This window comes from Anomaloglossus baeobatrachus, chromosome 8 (assembly GCF_048569485.1).
Source record: "Anomaloglossus baeobatrachus isolate aAnoBae1 chromosome 8, aAnoBae1.hap1, whole genome shotgun sequence".
NCBI lineage: Eukaryota > Metazoa > Chordata > Amphibia > Anura > Aromobatidae > Anomaloglossus > Anomaloglossus baeobatrachus.
The window spans coordinates 21,803,717-21,824,543 of NC_134360.1; the positions used below are offsets into that span (position 1 = coordinate 21,803,717).

At 50.9% G+C, this 20,827-nt stretch overlaps 1 protein-coding gene across 4 annotated transcripts in view; it reads left to right on the forward strand.

Annotated features, from left to right (window-relative positions):
- Positions 1–18,862, forward strand: part of CEP15 (centrosomal protein 15) — a 20,004-nt gene extending 1,142 nt beyond the window's left edge. For 2 of the 4 annotated variants that reach the window (XM_075320678.1, XM_075320679.1), the window contains exons 2-5: positions 8,417–8,487; positions 12,061–12,172; positions 15,238–15,312; positions 18,424–18,862. In XM_075320678.1, the coding sequence (XP_075176793.1) occupies positions 8,435–8,487; positions 12,061–12,172; positions 15,238–15,312; positions 18,424–18,609 (426 nt within the window). In that variant the 5' untranslated portion in view covers positions 8,417–8,434 and the 3' untranslated portion in view covers positions 18,610–18,862. Of the gene's footprint in view, positions 1–8,416; positions 8,488–11,625; positions 11,783–11,826; positions 11,977–12,060; positions 12,173–15,237; positions 15,313–18,423 lie in introns of those variants that run through there. The other 2 variants (XM_075320680.1, XM_075320681.1) reach the window with 2 other exon arrangements.
- Positions 18,863–20,827: the final 1,965 nt, after the last annotated feature.

The window sequence follows — 20,827 nt, forward strand, 5'->3', positions numbered from 1 at the left end:
CCCCCTACCCCCTCTTCTGACCAGCTCCCCCTACCCCCTCTTCTGACCAGCTCCCCCTACCCCCTCTTCTGACCAGCTCCCCCTACCTCCTCTTCTGACCAGCTCCCCCTACCTCCTCTTCTGACCAGCTCCCCCTACCCCCTCTTCTGACCAGCTCCCCCTACCTCCTCTTCTGACCAGCTCCCCCTACCCCCTCTTCTGACCAGCTCCCCCTACCTCCTCTTCTGACCAGCTCCCCCTACCCCCTCTTCTGACCAGCTCCCCCTACCCCCTCTTCTGACCAGCTCCCCCTACCCCCCTCTTCTGACCAGCTCCCCCTACCCCCTCTTCTGACCAGCTCCCCCTACCCCCTCTTCTGACCAGCTCCCCCTACCTCCTCTTCTGACCAGCTCCCCCTACCCCCCTCTTCTGACCAGCTCCCCCTACCCCCTCTTCTGACCAGCTCCCCCTACCCCCTCTTCTGACCAGCTCCCCCTACCCCCTCTTCTGACCAGCTCCCCCTACCCCCTCTTCTGACCAGCTCCCCCTACCCCCTCTTCTGACCAGCTCCCCTAGACCCCCGCTAGCAGAACTTATAGAAAAGCCTTTTCTGCAAGGGGACAGCCCTTTTTAACAATAGATGGAACTGTCCCTTTAAAATCTGCAGCAAATTCCACAACGACCTAAGGGCTCATTCATATGACCGTTCCGTCTGTCCTGGTCAGTTCCTGTTTTTTCGGACAGGACCATCTCTTCAATGTCTTTTGTGTCGGATCGGATGGTACACGGTAGCACTTCCGTGTGCATTCGATCCTACAAAAAAAAACACATCGGATGCCGTATGTCCGTTCCATTATTAAGGAACATATCCTATTCTGTTCCGTAATAACGGACTGTAACTCAATACAAGTCAATGGGCCCTCAAAATCCCCGGAAGCCGCACGGAAGCACCTCCGTCGGGTGCCCGTGCAGTCTGTCTCCCGCTCCCGCGCCAGCCCCGTGGCTGCTCACACTGCAATGTCAGCAGCTGCCCGCACTGCAGTGTGTCCCCATATGCCTGCACTGCAATGTGAGCAGCCGCGGGGATTATGAGCGCTGCCGTCAGGAGGTTAGTAGAGTTCATTACCTGCGGTGATGAACTCCTGCCCTCCTGACGTCAGCGGTCGTCACTGACAGCCGCATTCTCACATCACCTCTCGTAGGCGGCCCGAGACTGAGTAGCGGTGACGTCACGGGCCGCTCGCGAGAGGTGATCTGAGAACGCGGCGGCCATAGAACTCAGTGACCAGCGCTGACGTCAGGAGTGCAGCGGATTCCATCACCGCAGGTAATGTACCTCACTAACCTCCTCAAGCCAGCACTGGTCATGCCCTGCAGTGACCTTGGCTGACCTCATGATGTTAGCTCAGGTCACTGCATTGCTCTCCCAGCCAATGGGGAACGTTCTGTTCTTCATTGACTGGGACAGTGAGTATTGATCATCGTGGGACCCATTTATTGGATTACGCCGGACCGGATTTGTTTTTTCTTTGTCGCTCCATTGGGAGACCCAGACAATTGGGTGTATAGCTACTGCCTCCGGAGGCCACACAAAGTATTACACTTTAAAAAGTGTAACCCCTCCCCTCTGCCTATACACCCTCCCGTGCATCACGGGCCCATCAGTTTTATGCTTTGTGTTGAAGGAGGCTGACATTCACACAATGCTCCACATTTTAGTCAGCAGCAGCTGCTGATTATATCGGATGGAAGAAAAGAGGGCCCCTAACAGGGCCCCCGGCATGCTCCCTTCTCACCCCACTGAGTCGGCGGTGCTGTTAAGGTTGAGGTACACATTGCGGGTACACCGGCTGGAGCCTGCCCCTCCCTCCGCAGCCCCTGGGGGAATCTGCTGGACAGGAGACTGAGTATCGTCAGGGACATGGCCCTGCATCTACAGGTACTCTGTGTCCCCTTTGGGACGGTGCATGAAGCACCTTGGCCTTCAGACGCTGCAGCGACTGCGGTGTGGTTTTTTGACCGGGACTACCGCGCCGACCGTGCCTGTTGGCCGGCCGCGGTTTTTACTTTAGTCCCCGGCTTTTGCGGCCTAGTGTATTAAACTCCCGCCCCTGGCCCTGCCAGTCAGGGGGAAGGGCGGGACGGCGTCAGTAGGACGCCGACAGTGAGGGCTGGAGCACACTTCGCTGTCCTCCTCCCCCCCTCACTGATCACTATGGGGCAAGATTCCCGCACTTTTGTGGTTCCGCCCACGGCTCCCTCCTCCCCTCGGAACGCCGGCAGCCATTGTTATATGGGTCTCAGTATGATGCTGCCGGTGGAGGATCTCAGATTGTGCTCTGCAGCTCTGGGAGAGGGGGGTTCCTAACCGGTCGCCATGCACTGGGACCGGGCTCCATCCGCAGCCCCTGTGGGATTCTGTCGGACAGGAGACTGGACATCATCAGGGACAGAGCCCTGCATCCATAAGGTACTCTGTGTCCCCCTTGGGACGCTGCATGCAGCACCTGGGTTACAAACGCCGCAGCGGTTGCTGTGTGCTTTGTGAGACCGGGGACTACCGCGCCGACCGCGCCTGTTTGCCGGCCGCGTTTTTAATTTTAGTCCCCGGCTCTTGCGGCCTAGTACCATATACTCCGTTCCCGGGCCTGCCAGTCAGGGGTAACGGCGGGACGGCCGACTGGAAGTCGGCAGTGAGGGCTGGAGCATACTTGTTATCCTCCTCCCCCCTCACTGAGCACTGTGGGGCACCAGTTTCCCAAGCAGGTGCTGGCCCCCCTTGGGTGCCGAAGTGTGTATATATATATATATATATATATATATATATATATATATATATATATATATATATATATATATATATATATATATATATATATATATATATATATATATATATATATATTTATATGGTATATGATTTCACTGTTCGGCAGCACTATTTGCTTTTTGCTATATACCCTCACTGATTACTCTAGAGGTGACAACAGCAGGTCGTCCGCAAACAGTAAGGGTGCCAAGGCACAGGCTTTCTTGCAACCTGTACCTTTTGTGCGGCTATATTGCCGGCAGGTTCCACCTATCATTGTGTGCAATGCTTGGCCCCTGGGGCACTCACTCAGCCGGAGCCTCCGGCACTGGTGGGACCCTCGGCTCAGGTGGTACCACCGGTTTTTCACTGCACAGATGGCAGGGACAGAGTTTGCACGTTTGACTGAGCAACTCGGAGTCGCTTTCACATTCCATGGCCCAGTCTATGGACAGAGGGACTGCTAAGATTCTGGAAGCTTGCAGTCCAGACCGGTAACACAGGGCCAGGGCGCTGTGAGTTCATCGCTCCCAGGCCCCTCTGGGTCGGTACAACAAGGGGCTCCTGGGGTAACACCCAGATCCCACGGTGAGAACTCCGACACGGACCGCGGCCTCAGACAGGCTAAGCGGGCTCTCTGGGAGCCTTCCACAACTTCATCACGCTGTTCGGGGTCTCAGCTTGAGGAGAATGAAGCGGAGGTCGCAGCTCAGGGCTCTGACCCTGACGTTGCTCTCAATCTGGATACACCTGAAGGGGACGCCATAGTAAATGTCCTTATAGCGTCCATCAACCAGGTGCTAGACCTCTCTCCCCCATCTCCTCCTATGGAGGAGTCGGCTTCACAGCGGGAGAAACACCAGTTTAGGTTTCCCAAACGTACACGGAGTGCGTTTTTCGATCACTCTAACTCCAGAGAGGCTGTCCAGAAGCACAGAACTTTCCGGACAAGCGCTTTACTAAGCGCCTTAATGACACACGTTACCCTTTTCCCCCCTGACGTAGTTAAGGGTTGGGCTCAGTGTCACAAGGTGGATCCTCCAGTCTCCAGACTGGCGGCTAGATCCGTAGTATTAGTGGCAGATGGTTCATCTCTCATGGATGCCACTGACAGGCAAATAAAGCTTATGATGAGATCCATCTATGAAGCCATAGGCGCATCTTTTGCTCCGGCCTTCGCAGCCGTGAGGGCACCCCAAGCTATCTCAGCTTCTCTGGCTGAGATTAATGCGGTCGCACGTACCTTTGCCCCGCAGGTTGTGTCCTTGGCTTCTCAAGCGTAGGTTTTTTCGTCCTACGCCATGAACGCCGTTCCTGGACTCTGCGAGCCGTACAGCGGTAGCATCCACCAATTCGGTGGCAGCCCGCAGGCCCATGTGGCTACGTGAATGGAAGGCAAACTCTGCTTCCAAGAAGTTCTTAACCGGTTTGCCATTTTCTTTGGATGAAATTATTACTCAGTCCAAGGGAAAGGACTCGTCCTTACCCCAGTCCAAACCAAACAGACCTCAGCAACGAAAAATACAATCGAGGTTTCGGTCCTTTCGGTACTCAGCCAAGTTCCGTTCCTCCATGTCCAACAGGTCAGAGGAGGGCCAGAGGAACTCTTCTGCATGGCGGTCTAAGTCACGTCTTACAAAGACCGCCGGAGGAACCGCCTCCAAGGCGGCTTCCTCATGACTTCGGCCTCACCAAGACCGCGTCCTCGGTCGGTGGCAGGCTCTCCCGCTTTTGCGACGCCTGGTGGGCACATGTCCAAAACCGATGGGCGAGAGACATTCTGTCTCACGGTTACAGGATAGAGATCAGCTCTCGTCATCCGACTCGTTTCTTCAAAACATCTCTGCCCCCTGAGCGAACCGGTGCATTTTTTCAGCCGGTAAACTCTGACGGCAGATGGAGTTGTGATCCCCGTTCCGCTTCAAGAACGTGGTCGCGGCTTTACTCCAACTTGTTCAGGGTACCAAAAAAGGACGGATCATTCCGTTCAGTTCTGGGCCTCATTCTGCTCAACAGACACGTGAGAACCAGACTTTTTCGGATGAAATCTCTCCGCTCTGTCATCGTCTCGATCCCAAGGAGACTTCCTAGCATCAATCGACATCAGGGATGCTTATCTCCATGTTCCGATTGCACCAGAGCATCAACGCGCCTTGTGTTTCGCCATCCGGGACGAACACTTTCAGCTTGTGGCTCTGCCTTTCGGCCTGGCGACAGCCCCACGGGGCTTCACCAAGGTCATGGCATCAGTGGTGGCGGGCCTACACTCTCAGGGACACTCGGTGATCCCTGTCTTAGACGATCTCCTAAGTCAAGACACCCTCTCGGGTGGCATGTCAACACGGTCCGAACATTGCTCTGGAGACTCTCCAGAGGTTAGGTTGGATCATCAATTTCCCAAAGTTAAAATTGACACCGACCCAATCACTGACTTATCTCTTGATGGAGTTTCATTCTCTCTCAGAGATAGTGAAGCTTCCGCTGGACAAACAGCGTTCGTTGCAGACAGGGGTGCACTCTCTCCTTCGGGCTCAGTCACACCCCTTGAGGCGCCCCACGCGCTTCCTAGGGAAGATGGTGGCAGCAATGGAGGCAGTTCCCTTTGCGCAGTATTCATCTGCGTCCACTCCAATTGCACATTCTCCGCAAATGGGACAGGAGGTCGACGTCCCTAGACAGGAAAGTCTCTCTTTCTCTGGCAGCCAAAACCTCTCTTCAGTGGTTGCTTCTTATCTTCTTGTCGAAAGAAAAATCCTTCCTGCTCCCATCCTGGGCGGACGAGAGTGTCAGGGTGGACAGCGGTCTTCCTCCACCACAGGGCTCAGGGAACCTGGACTCCAACAGAGTCCTCCCTTCAGATCAATGTTCTGGAATTAAGGGCAGTGTAGCTAGCCCTACAGGCGTTCCAGCGGTGGCTGGACGGCAGGCAGATCCGGATACAGTCGGACGACGCCACCGCGGTCGCGTACATCAACCACCAGCACAGAGCGCTGGCGGCGGACGCATCAGTTCAGAACTGGTCGCAATTTCGACTGCCTTATGTATTTCCCCCTCTGGCACTGCTGCCCAGAGTGTCATTCAAAATCGGGTCCGACTGCCGCCGCGCCATCCTCGTTGCTCTACACTGGCCGAGGAGGTCGTGATACCTGGATCTGTGGCACCTTACGGTGGGTCGACCGTGGGCACTCCCGGAACGACCAGACTTGCTGTCTCAAGGGCCATTTTCCATCTGAATTCTGCGGCCTTCAACCTCACTGCGTGGCCATTGTGGCCTGGCTCTTAGTGTCCTCGGAGTTCTCTATCACGCCTTTCGCAGAAGGTGGTCTTCCTAGTGGCAGGCGCATCACTTCGGAGAGTGTCGGAGCTAGCAGCGCTATCATGCAAAGCCCCCTCCCTGGTGTTACGCCAGGACGAGGTGGCCCTGCGTCCGGTCCCGGAATTCCTTCTTAAGGTGGTATCCCCCTTTTTCTTCTCAATCAGGATATCTCCTTACCTTCTTTTGGCTCATCCAGTTCACCAGTGTGAAAAGGATTTGCACTTCTTAGATTTTGTGAGAGCATTCCGGCTCTACATTTCGCACACTGCGCCGTTCTGATGCGCTCCTTGTCCTTGTCGCTAGCCAGCGTAAGGGGTCGCATGCTTCCAAGTCAACCTTGGCTCGGTGGATCAAGGAACGGATTCTTGAAGTCTACCGTCTTCGGGGCTTCTGAGTCCTTTAGGGCTGAAAGCCCATTCTACCAGAGCCGTAGGGGCATCCTGGGCATTGCGTCACCAGGCTACGGCTCAGCAGGTGTGTCAGCACTACCTGGGCGAGTCTGCACACTTTCACGAAACACTATCAGGCTCATGCCTATGCGGCGGCAGATGCCAGCCTAGGTAGGCGAGTCCTTCAGGAGGAGGTTGCTCACCTGTAAGAGAGGGCCGTTTTTTTCGGCTCTTTTTATCGAGGTATTCTTTTACCCACCCAGGGACTGCTTTTGGACATCCCAATTGTCTGGGTCTCCCAATGGAGCGACAAAGAAGGGAATTTTGTTTACTTACCGTAAATTCCTTTTCTTCTAGCTCCAATTGGGAGACCCAGCACCCGCCCCTGTTCCCTTCGGGCTGTTGTTCTTTTGTGTACACATGTTGTTCATGTTGAATTGTTATTTGGTTCATGGTTTCAGTTCTCCGAACATCCTTCGGATTGAGTTTTACCTTAGACCAATTTTTAAGTTTCCTCCTTCCTGCTTTGGCACCAAAACTGATGGGCCCGTGATGCACGGGAGGGTGTATAGGCAGAGGGGAGGGGTTACACTTTTTAAAGTGTAATACTTTGTGTGGCCTCCGGAGGCAGTAGCTATACACCCAATTGTCTGGGTCTCCCAATTGGAGCTAGAAGAAAAGGAATTTACGGTAAGTAAACAAAATTCCCTTCTTCTTTTCAATAAATTGGTGAAAGAGGGAATGTGTTGGGGAGTGGTTTTTCAAATAAAGATTTTTGTTTGTCGTCTATTTTTTTATTACTGACTGGGTTAGTGGTGTCTGGTATCTGATAGACGCCTGACATCAGTATCCCCAGGGCTTGATGCCAGGTGACATTACACAGCTGGTATCAACCCAATATATTACCCAGTTTTCCACCGCACCAGGGCAACGGGATGAGCTGGGACAAAGCACCATGATTGGCGCATCTAATGGACATGGGACGTACTTGGATGTTCCAACACAACAATCCAAAACACAAGGACAAGTTGACCTGTTATTGGCTACAGCAGAACAAAGTGAAGTTTCTGGAGTGGACATCTCAGTCTCCTGACCTCAATATCATTGAGCCGCTCTGGGGAGAACTCAAGCAAAGTGCAGTTCATGCAAGAAAGCCCAGGAATTTACAGGAACTGGAGGCTTTTTGCCAAGAAGAATGGGCAGCTTTACCATCTGACCAAGAAGAATGGGCAGCTTTACCATCTGAGAAATTAAAGAGCTTCATCCACAACTACCACAAAAGACTTCAATCTGACATTGATGTTAGAGGGGGAAATACACAGCATTACGAACTGTGGTGTGTGCACTTTTCATCAGGGTCATTTGGATGTTTTTGGTTGTGATTATGATTTAAAAAGAGAAAACACAATAGTTTGATAATAAATGGCTTCACCCAACCACTAACCATGAGTGTAAAAAAAGATTTTGTTTTTATATTCTCTGAAAAAGGCCAAAAAATCTCCCGGGGTGTGTAAACTTTTGAGCACAACTGCATATATACACACACACACACACACACACACACACACACACACACACACACACACACACACACACACACACACACACACACACACATATAGCTGTCAGCTTATCCCCCGACCATCAGAAGGACTCCATAAGCCACAGCTGCATACGCTGTGCATAGGCTGCAGCTCAGCTCCTATGGAAGTAAGTAACTAAGAGCTGAGCTGCAATACCCGAAAACAGCCACTATGCGGCATCAGATGACTAACAGGTGGTCAATGAGCAGACCCCCATCAATTTGACATTAATAACCAATTCTAAAAAGGTTCGATCATCAATACAGTGGTCCTGACAGCCCCTTTAAAGGAAGCATTTAACCTCTTCTATTCCACTGATTGTTTCCTCCTTTTGTTTCAGGAGCCCTAAGAGAATAAGATGACTTTGTTCTCCTCCAGAGAGGCCGAGCTGCAGACGCTACGCGCAGCCATGTAAGTGCATTGTTACGTGGCGCCGCACCCGACACCATCGCCCCCGGCGGGTGACATGCGACTAGGACCATATGTTGTGACTGCATCAGATCTGTTTCTGTTCATGTCTCAGTAGCACATCCACACGGTGCCATCTCCGGCACATAGTGATGTAAAGCGAGAACATAGCGCGCGCCGGATGGCAAATTATGTACATAAATAGCAACGTAAGAGGAAACTTCTAGTCTGCTGACTACGGAGCGGTGACGATCGGCGTCATCACTTCTGCTCCTGATCTATATGTCATACCGTTCAACTGAAACGACAACTGCTGGAAAGGGAAACTCATAAGTGGAAAGTGGGGCTCACTATTACAAGTGATGGCATCTGATTGTGCCGACACGGACTGCCGATGTGGAAGTGACTGACGCCAGACGATCCCTCACACACAGGAGGCCAGGAGAGACATTGTGCTGTGAAAAAAAAAACCAAAGTGGCTTCTATCCCTCCAACCTGGACACAAGTATCCAAATTCAAGAAATGGCTGCGTCCCCCGATGTAACGGCGCAGCGGCTTCACAAGAGTGCCAACGCTCTATTTATCATATAGGGGGCTGACGTGGATGGTCGAGAATAGCGCTCCTGCATTCACAGTTAGTCCCCCCTAGACTAGAATGACAGCGGGTAGAGGGGTCAGCACTTTACACAGGGGTCATGAGACCCCAATCTCATGGTCATAAGTCCTAACCATTAAACAAACAAGAAAAAAACAAACAAAAACACCTTTCCTTTAGAACAGGGGGTGAGCAATTAATTTTTCCCAAGGCGCCATGAGACCGTGACTGTTCTGGAGGCCGAACCAATAGGATGAAATTAATTCTGCTCAATATTAATAAGTGATAAGTATTATTTTATATCATTACTTAACATTAAGAAGAAATAAATAAAGGGAACCCGTCAGGTCCAGTATGCAACCAGTACCACGAGCAGCTCTGGTTGCATATTGCTAATCCCTGCCTAACTGTCCCTGTATCTAGTAGCATAGATAAAGAGATCTTTACAAAACATATTTCTTAAGATTCTTTATGATATGCTAATGAGCTCAGGGACTAGTCACAAGAGTGTTATTTCCCCTGACTAGTCTGCCCTCCTGGTATGTTAGCGCACACCTGCAGGGGTGTGCTAACATTCTACTTAATGCAGCATCACCAGTGGTGACGTGCGTACCTGTTTGCTGTTCAGACGTTCCCGAACCTTCCAGTCATGTGCGCTAGACCTCTCTGAAGCCGGAATGCGTACACCTGACTTCATACTGCGCACTAGACCTCTCTGAAGCTGGGACGCGTACACCTGAGTTCATACTGCGCATGACCGGAAGTGCCGGGACGCATACACCTGACTTCATACTGCGCATGACCGGAAGTGCCAGGACGCGTACACCTGACTTCATACTGCACACTAGACCTCTCTGAAGCCGGGACGCGTACCCCTGACTTCATACTCCACACTAGACCTCTCTGAAGCCGAGACGCGTACCCCTGACTTCATACTGCGCACTAGACCTCTCTGAAGCCGGGACGCGTACCCCTGACTTCATACTGCGCACTAGACCTCTCTGAAGCCGGGACGCGTACCCCTGACTTCATACTGCGCACTAGACCTTTCTGAAGCTGGGACGTGTACGCCTGACTTCTTACTACGCATGACCAGAAGTGCCGGGACGCGTACACCTGACTTCATACTGCGCATGACCGAAAGTGCCGGGACTTCTGAACAGCGGAGACAGCAGACACAGGTACGTGTGTCATCACTGGTGATGCTGCATTGAATAGCATGTTACCACGCCCTTGTAGGCATGCTACCATGTTAAGAGGGCAGACTACAAAACCCGAGGCCAAAGAGCGCAAATAGGGTCTTACCAGGTATTAAAATGCAGTGTGCAAGAGATTACGCTCCCCTTATAGGGTTGTGAAAGTCATAACCACCAAGAAAGAATAAAGATAATGGCAGCTGCTGCAGTCCCACGTGGGCAGATCTTCAGTGCTGGAGAGGAGAAGTGGGGTTAATATTGTGCTGTCACTGAAAAAGGAGGAAAATTGTTGATTCAATAAATGTTTTATTTCATTCACCGTGTGCAGAATTATTAGGCAAATGAGTATTTTGATCCCATGATGGAGTGAAGCTCAACTCCCAGACCTACTGCCAGTTTCTGGAAGACAACTTCTTCAAGCAGTGGTACAGGAAGAGGTCGGTATCGTTTAAGAAAAACATGATTTTCATGCAGGACAATGCTCCATCACATGCATCCAACTACTCCACAGCGTGGCTGGCCAGTAAAGGTCTAAAAGATGAAAAAATAATGAAATGGCCCTCTTATTCACCTGATCTGAACCCTATAGAGAACCTGTGGTCCCTCATAAAATGTGAGATCTACAGGGAGGTAAAACAGTCCACCTCTGGGAGCAGTGTCTGGAGGCTGTGGTGACCGCTGCACGCAATGTGGATCGTAAACAGATCAAGCAATGACAGAATCTATGGATGGTCGGCTGCTGAGTGTCATCAGAAAGAAAGGGGGCGATATTGGGCACTCATTTTTTGGGGTTTTGTTTTTGCATGTCAGAAATGTTTATTTCTAAATTTTGTGCAGTTATATTGGTTTACCTGGTGAAAATAAACAAGCAAGATGGGAATAGATTTGGTTTTTATTAAGTTGCCTAATAATTCTGCACAGTAATAGTTACCTGCACAAACAGAAATCCTCCTAAGATAGCCAAATCTAAAATACCCCTCCAACTGCCAAAAATATTAAGCTTTGATATTTATGAGTCTTTTGGGCTGATTGAGAACATAGTTGTTGATCAATAATAAAAATATCCTCTAAAATACAACTTGCCTAATAATTCTGCACACGGTGTATTACAGCTCTGATCTAAACAACTTGTGATTTTCCTGAATCCAATAAATGGCGCGGTCGTTACTTTGCTCCTAAATCTACTGACACCCGGATAAATAGATGGCGAATTAAAGGGAAGCTGCCTGTGTACAATGCCTGATCATTGTTTATAAGACTCAACGCACCATGTCCTCTTATTTTGAGTGGGGGGAGGGGTAACCCCACCCAACCCCAAATTCAGAGGCGTTTTTGACTTTTTTTTTAAAGATTGTGTCAGGAAATCCTAGAAAATCAAGAAACAAGCCGTACTACGCTCCAACGCTGCTGTTCCGATGGTGTCCGCCGGACCAGATGTGACGTCCACGATGTCCAGTGAGCAGAGCCATGGAGGCCACGGACCGACTGCAGTGTCCGCTAACTGCTGGTCAGGGCATCATCACTCTTATCGGAGACCTTCGGGGCGAGGACAGATTCCTGTGGTTTGGAGAGTTTCTTTTAGGCCGGTGTCACACTCTCCTCGGTTGCATGCATCTCTATGTAGCTGAGACGCTCCTGTCCGGAGAGTGTGTGTGGCCATGCCGGGTGATGCAACGTGAGATACACGTGAGGCACTCGCAGGTGTGACACCGGCCTAATAAGCATCCTTACACTCCAGTAACTTATTAAAAATAACTAATTTTAATCCTCTTCTATTTTCTTCAGAACGGAAGAGAAAACTAAACTTATGGAGGAGATGGCGATCGGTGACGAGCATCAGGAGGTGTCCAGCAACTTGTCGGAGGCCGCACACAGCCGGAATCGGGCACTTCTGCGTGTACGTGTTGTCGAAGCCTCCATGTCGGAAGAAACTTCAGGCTTAAAGGGTTATTGCTAGTCTGACCTTTCATTGTTGGGGCCGGTGTAACCCCCAGAAATGGAGCTATAGACGTAGCCAAGAGCCACTGATGGCTACGACTACATCAGATGGGGCTATGAAAGGCTACGGGGGGGGGGGCATCTCGATTTAATAGTTACCTCTTTCATTACTTTGTATATTTATCCAGGCAGATTATAATTATCATTAAGGAAAGTTTCTTTCACAGCATTAAAATAAAAAATGTATTATAAGTATCATACACACAAATAAGACAAGTCTCATTAAATATAATCTGCCGTTTTGGGTCCACAGCTTCTTTGCAGATTTACGTGTCTCCATGTTTACAGACTATGACCCAACTTTGTAGTCTGATTCTGTAGTCACAGGCTTCTCCCACTTACCTCCTTGTTCTACCTCCGTAGGAATGGAGGCAGGACAGGGCAGGACTGAGCCTTTCCCTTAGGGCTGCTTCTCACTTGCGAGTTTCTCGCAGTAGAGCAATGCGAGAAAATCTCGCATTGGAATCGGACACATGTTAGTGAATGATTCAGCTCTCATCTGCGATTTTTTTCTCAGTCCAAATCGGACCGAGAAAAAAATTGCAGCATGCTGCTTTTTTGCGAGTTTCTACTGCGAGTTTCTCCAATTCAAGTCTATGGGCGCGTATAAAAAAAAAAAAAATCGGATGTCACGGGACGGCACTCACACCATCCTAGTGACATGCGATTTTCTAAATACATTTCTCGCATGTTTCCTAAAACACTGGAAACGAGCGAAGTCTCCCAATGTCTGTCAATCACTATTCCCTGTCAGTCGGTCTCTCCCTCTCGGTCTCTATTCTCTCTCTGTCGGTCCGTCACTATCTCTGTCCCTCTCTCACAGTCTGTCGGTCAGTTTCCCCCCCTCTCTCATACTCACCGTTCCCCGATCTCCGGCGCGGCTTTCTCACTGCTCCGGCGGCTTTTACTATTTTGAAAAAGCCGGCCGCTTATTAAACAATCTCGTATTCCCTGCTTTCCCCGCCCACAGGCGCCTATGATTGGTTGCAGTGAGACACACCCCCACGCTGAGTGACAGGTGTCTCACTGCACCCAATCACAGCAGCCGGTGGGCGGGTCTATACTGTGCAGTGAAATAAATAAATAAATAATTTAAAAAAATGGCGTGCGGTCCCCCCCAATTTTAATACCAGCCAGATAAAGCCATACGGCTGAAGGCTGGTATTCTCAGGATGGGGAGCTCCACGTTATGGGGAGCCCCCCAGCCTAACAATATCAGCCAACAGCCGCCCAGAATTGCCGCATACATTATATGCGACAGTTCTGGGACTGTACCCGGCTCTTCCCGATTTACCCTGGTGCGTTGGCAAATCGGGGTAATAAGGAGTTATTGGCAGCCCATAGCTGCCAATAAGTCCTAGATTAATCATGTCAGGCGTCTATGAGACACCTTCCATGATTAATCTGTAAATTACAGTAAATAAACACACACACATGAAAAAATCCTTTATTAGAAATAAAAAACAAACACATTCCCTCATTACCAATTTAATAAGCCCCAAAAAGCCCTCCATATCCGGCGTACTCCACGGACCTCCAGCGTCGCTTCCAGCATGAAGGTGACAGGAGCTGCAGAAGACACCGCCGCTCCGGTCACCTCCAAGCAGCAACTGAGGTGAGTAGCGCGATCAGCTGAGGTGTCACTGAGGTTACCCGCTGTCACTGTTGGAGGATCCAGCGGTGACAGCGGGTAACCTCAGTGACACCTCAGCTGATCGCGCTACTCACCTCAGTTGCTGCTTGGAGGTGACCGGAGCGGCGGTGTCTTCTGCAGCTCCTGTCACCTTCATGCTGGAAGCGACGCTGGAGGACCGTGGAGTACGCCGGATATGGAGGGCTTTTTGGGGCTTATTAAATTGGTAATGAGGGAATGTGTTTGTGTTTTTTATTTCTAATAAAGGATTTTTTCATGTGTGTGTGTTTATTTACTGTAATTTACAGATTAATCATGGAAGGTGTCTCATAGACGCCTGACATGATTAATCTAGGACTTATTGGCAGCTATGGGCTGCCAATAACTCCTTATTACCCCGATTTGCCAACGCACCAGGGTAAATCGGGAAGAGCCGGGTACAGTCCCAGAACTGTCGCATATAATGTATGCGGCAATTCTGGGCGGCTGTTGGCTGATATTGTTAGGCTGGGGGGCTCCCCATAACGTGGAGCTCCCCATCCTGAGAATACCAGCCTTCAGCAGTATGGCTTTATCTGGCTGGTATTAAAATTGGGGGGGGGACTGCACGCCATTTTTTTAAATTATTTATTTATTTATTTCACTGCACAGTATAGACCCGCCCACCGGCTGCTGTGATTGGGTGCAGTGAGACACCTGTCACTCAGCGTGGGGGCGTGTCTCACTGCAACCAATCATAGGCGCCTGTGGGCGGGGAAAGCAGGGAATACGAGATTGTTTAATAAGCGGCCGGCTTTTTCAAAATAGTAAAAGCCGCCGGAGCAGTGTGAATGTCGTGCAGCGCCGGGGATCGGTGAGTATGAGAGAGGGCTGCTAACTTCAGTCACTCAGGGGATTAGCGGTCACCGGTGAGTCCTTCACTGGTGACCGCTAATCAGGACGCGGCACAGACAGAGCCGCAGCATGACAATGAAATCGGGTTAAGTTCACCCGAGTTCATTCTGACAGTGCGGCTCTGTCTGTGTCTGCTGTCATCTGCCATTCAGCTCTGCTACATGGCTGTCTGTGTCTGCTGTCATCTGCCATTCAGCTCTGCTACATGGCTGTCTGTGTCTGCTGTCAGCGGCCATGTAGCAGCGCTGAATGGCAGATGACATAGTAAAAAATAGGCATTACACACGCTAGTAAAATCTCAGAAATAGCATTGCACTTGCGTTGCACTCGCACCTAACGTGAACTAAAATCAGCCGAGTTTTTTTCAGCCCAGTCGGACCGATTTTACTCGCATAGATGTGTTTCCACCCTTACACACAGATTATCTTCAATTTTAGGATTTTCGGGAAGCTGAGAAGAGTTTAAGGAGAAGATCACAAGCCAGCCCTAGCCGCTCTGTCGTGAAGCTCGAGGTCAGTGTTTTTCTAAGGTTATATGCACACACATATCCGTACATTGTTGAGAGTCAATGGATAAGAAATCTTCAGACAGTCTACCTGCCTAAGACCTCTTTCACACATCCGTGTCTCCGGTACGCGTTTGGTCCGTTTCCTCATGTACCGGAGACACGGGCACACGTAGGCCCATTAAAATCAATGGGTCGGCACTCACGTGCGTATTCTGCCATGGACTGTGTACGTGTGGAGCATACGTGTGCCCGTGTGTTCCACATGTAGACATGGGTTCGTTTTCTCCGGCATTACGGGCGTCACATGGAACGCAAACGGACCACACGAAACGCAGTTCCGTGTGACACGCACCGGAGAAAACACGTGTCTGCGAGAGAAAAAAAAACAACAACTTTACTCACCTCCTCCAGCCCTGCTGTCTCTGCCGCTGCTGTCACATGCTTCCGACCACCGCTCATTATGCTCATTGCATATTCACTTCACTGCGGCCGGACCCAGCAGCAGCGGGGAGTCGGCAGGACCGGAGACCGAAGATCAGCACCACAGACAGCGACGCCAGGGACAGGTGAGCAGAAAGTTCCCGTTCTCCCTGTGTTATCACAGATAGCACACGGAGAACACACGTGTGCCATAAACACTGCTTACGGAATGGCAATACGCACCTTTGACACGCCCGTGAAAAACGTGTGTGATTTTCACGGACGTGTGAAAGAGGCCTAAGGGTAAGTTCACACTTCCGTTGTTTTGCTTCCGTCGTATTTTAGATGTCAACTGACGCAACGGATGTGTTATTTCACAGGATTCCGTTCACAGGAATCCTGTGAAAAAACTGATCTGTCACATCCATTTTGCGTCCGTTTTTTGACGGATCCGTCGTCATTCGTTTGGGACAGCCCAATGGGTGTGCCAAACATGCTGGGCATGCTCAGTAGAGCATGACGGAATCCAGCACCATAGACATACATTATAGCTTGTGACAGATGGCGAATCCTGCGGAATGTGTTTTTTTGCCGCTCCAAAAAACGTTGCATTCAGCGTTGCTCCCGCCTGTCAGTCAGTAAACGACTGATCCGTCTCGGCAACGCAAGGCCATCAGTCACAATCCGTCGCTAATAGAAGCCTATGGGGAAAAAACGGATCCCTGCAAAATATTTTGCAGGATACCGTAATTCCTCAAGGCGACTGATGCAAAACAATCGAAGTGTGAGCCTTAGAAAAAAAAAAAATGCATGTACCGTATTTTTTGGTTTATAAAGACGCCTCCCAAATTTAGAGGAGGAAATAAGAAAAAAAAATATTTTTAATGTTAAAATGAGAGTCAGTTTCATAATCCTAGCGTGTCTTATTCCTAATGCTTACCAGGGGATAGCGGCGGTGGTGGAGCGGCTCAGGAAAGTCACAGGAACCAGGCTCAGAAGAGGGGTATTGACTCTCAGGATGGTCAGCAACACTACGGCCTCAAGGGTGTGGCGGCGGCGCGCGCCATTGATCTGCTGGTGTGCTGCGGGGATGTCACTGCAATGGAGGACTCAGGAGGGTCACAGGATGGGGTGTCGCTGCGGCAGTGGGTGCCTGATCTGACTATAGACTCCATTGAATCGCCTGCGGTTGACTTCAAGAAAATGGCTGCGGAGGCGGCACGTGCGCAGAAAGGTTTCCAAGGCCATTTTCATGAAGTCCATCGCATCAGTCTGCGCATGAACCTCCTCCGTAGCCATTTTCTTGAAGTTCATCATGTCAAATGCGGGTGATTCAGTAGAGCCCGCAGACAGCTCAATGTGCACCCGCTACGGCACTGCAGCGACACCCTCAGTATTGTCGACCCTGCCTCCTATGACCCCGCTTCACCACCGCTATGCCGTAAGCCATATCCGCATTGTAAGACGCAGCCCCATTTTACCCTCAGTTTTGAATCTTACAATCCGGAAAATACGGTAATTAAGCGGACACCTCAGGGGAGGAAGTGGAGGTGGATAATCTTTCCATTTCTTTTGGATGGTAACACACAGATTTGGGAATGTCATCTCAGATGCCCCGTATTCCGGTCTTTATTTGATAGGGTTTAACCATTAGGCCATGTGCCCACGGGAGAAAGTAAACTCGGATTTTGCAGTGGAAAACCCGCAGATTTTCTAGATTTTCCAGATAAATCCGCGGGTTTACGCAAGTACAGACACTCCCCATGTTACCCTATGGGATTTGGGGAGTGCTGTATCAATGCTGTGGTATTTGCGGCTGCGGAAAATGCTGCTGATTTCCCACAGCTGCATGTAACTGCACGTCCATTATTCATGTAGAATTATTTGCGGAATTCCTGCCTTTCCACTATGGAGATACAGGGCGGGAATTCCGCACAAAATCCGCACTGTTTCCGCAGGTTTACCGCAACAACTACGCAGATATACCGCAGCAATGGATAGCTGCAGATTCCGGGGAGTTGCTGCGTGAACCTGCGGAAATACCTGCAGAAAAGTCTGCAGGTACGATCTCCCGTGGGCACATGGCCTTAGTCTGGTGGGAGTTTGTTGTTGTGTAGGGGGAGCTCAACAGTCAAAGGACAATGTTGGCGCCACACACTTGTGATATAAAAGTAAGACACATCCGTAACCTGCGCTCCATCCCACTCCTCATAGACCACATGACTATGGCCTGACGTTCTGACTATGGGTGAATCCACACCAATCAGTTATCTCCAATATAGTGGATTGCTGATAAAGCATATTCGGGCTACACAACTGGAAGGATGATGGACGCAACTGGCAGATTTGGAGATATTGCAGCCACTACCAGAAGCCTTTTTTTTTGTAATCCTGTACAGTAAAGGTCAGCAATGAGAAATAACATTGGAGGTGTATGATAACGGGGTTGTCCGGCACCCCTCGCCTCCACATCAGGGTGACAATCACGTCTACATACTCTTCCTGGGACGTGTGCACAATTGGCCGAAATCATGAGACAAATACTATGCGTGTAGACGTAGCATCATTGGCACCACTCACCTTTGACGTGGACGTGATCGGCACAGCACAGCCGGTGTAGCCTATTCTAAAGGCCAAGTCACTGTTAACATTCTAAAAAATGGATGATTACTTCTTTTTTATATATATATTTCAGAGTCAATATTGGGAATCTGTTGAACAAGAACTTCCTAAATGGGAGCAATTTCTACTCGGAAAATCGCAGTTGCCCTTTGGTATGAAAGAAACCCAGCAGAAGCCGAGACATTCCCAGACTATGCAGACCCCGAGGAGAAAGACCCTGCCTCCTTCTGGCTACAGCGCAAACACTTTTCCACGATAACCACATACCAGTAGCCATCTTTGTACTCCAGTCCCAGCTCCTTGATTGCAGTCAGTATTTCTGAGGAGACCAACGCCAATAACTGTGGACACTACAGATTCTGTTTGAGGGGGGGGGGGCACGCTCGGAGTTTTACTTTAGTAATTTTTTTCTATTTTTTTCCAATAAAATATTTCCGAGTACATGCCGATACTGGATAATAAGGTTACATATTTGTTTGGTACCTGAAGAAGGTCTTACGGGCGAAACGCATTGTACATTTTTACATTGATTTATTAAAATTCTTTTATTACACATGTGGGATCTCATGTTATTCCCCGTCGGATAGCTCGTCCTTCCGCAGTGTGGACACAGCAGGCGCCATTACCGGGGATTGGAAATCAATGAGTGGAAGGGCTACAACACACTAGGAAAAAATGCACCAACAATTGACATGCTGCAGATTATGTTCTGCAATACAATCTGCACCAAATCTGCAAGGAAAAAAAAAAAAACAATGTGCGCACAAGACTCCAGAAATCTCAGGCTTTGCTGGCTTCAGGATAGGCATGCAGATTTTGGTGCAGATTTGTCAAAAAACACATCACAAAACCTCACTGTGTGCACAAAGCCTAAAGGAACTAGACATAAGCAGAATCAACGTGTTTGAAATGTGGTGCTAGAGAAGGAGGTTATTAATAGCATGGCTGGCAAGAAGAACACACAAATCAATATTGGAACAGATCAAGCCAGACATGTCACTCGAAGCAAGAGTCACCAAGCTACAACGTCATATAAAGAGACCAATGGTTGGGAGAAGAAAAGGAAAAGGAGGAAGATCAGCAACCCAACGGCTTGATACTATCAAGAAAAGACAAGACCCCCGGCCGACCCATCCAGGCGGGCCCAGACCCCCGGCCGACCCATCCAGGCGGGCCCAGACCCCCGGCCGACCCATCCAGGCCGGCCCAGACCCCCGGCCGACCCATCCAGGCCGGCCCAGACCCCCGGCCGACCCATCCAGGCCGGCCCAGACCCCCGGCCGACCCATCCAGGCCGGCCCAGACCCCCGGCCGACCCATCCAGGCCGGCCCAGACCCCCGGCCGACCCATCCAGGCCGGCCCAGACCCCCGGCCGACCCATCCAGGCCGGCCCAGACCCCCGGCCGACCCATCCAGGCCGGCCCAGACCCCCGGCCGACCCATCCAGGCCGGCCCAGACCCCCGGCCGACCCATCCAGGCCGGCCCAGACCCCCGGCCGACCCATCCAGGCCGGCCGAGACCCCCGGCCGACCCATCCAGGCCGGCCGAGACCCCCGGCCGACCCATCCAGGCCGGCCGAGACCCCCGGCCGACCCATCCAGGCCGGCCGAGACCCCCGGCCGACCCATCCAGGCCGGCCGAGACCCCCGGCCGACCCATCCAGGCCGGCCGAGACCCCCGGCCGACCCATCCAGGCCGGCCGAGACCCCCGGCCGACCCATCCAGGCCGGCCGAGACCCCCGGCCGACCCATCCAGGCCGGCCGAGACCCCCGGCCGACCCATCCAGGCCGGCCGAGACCCCCGGCCGACCCATCCAGGCTGCACGAGACCCCCGGCCGACCCATCCAGGCTGCACAAGATCCATCTTCTTACAGCGCATTCATCCATCAAGTCACCATGGCTCAAGATTGAGCTGAAGGACGTTAAATGTGTAGCCAAAAGCCAGGAGTGGCACAATCAGAGGTAAAGTATAATAGAAACACGGGCACCTCTTCTGCATGTTCCACCCACTCCTGGTTTAGGCTACAAATGCTGGAGTAAAAATAACTTACCAAGTACTCAATGTGTGACCGTGGCCTTACAGTTTGTTCCCAGTACAGAATACGCAAAGGATTATCAATCTGGTAAAGTCCGCTACATTATTACAGTACCGGACGATCTCCTGCTCACACCGCCAGAAATGCTCACACCGCAAGAAATATCCACAGCACAAGTTGACCATCGCTGTGTACTGAATTCCGCAGCCTGTGCGGGTGTCGGTGCGTCCTACCTGCAGCACTTATATAGTGTGATCTATAGGAGTGTGCAGATTCCGCTGCCGTACCACGGTGCAGACGGTACACAGCAGAAATGCAAGGTGAGAATGTACCCAGACAGCTTGTCAGTCACTGCAGGAGACCCACTGGGGCCCATTTCTACCTGCAGTACCGGATGCCACCCACAAACAAGAGGGGCGTTGTTTCTGAATGGGACTG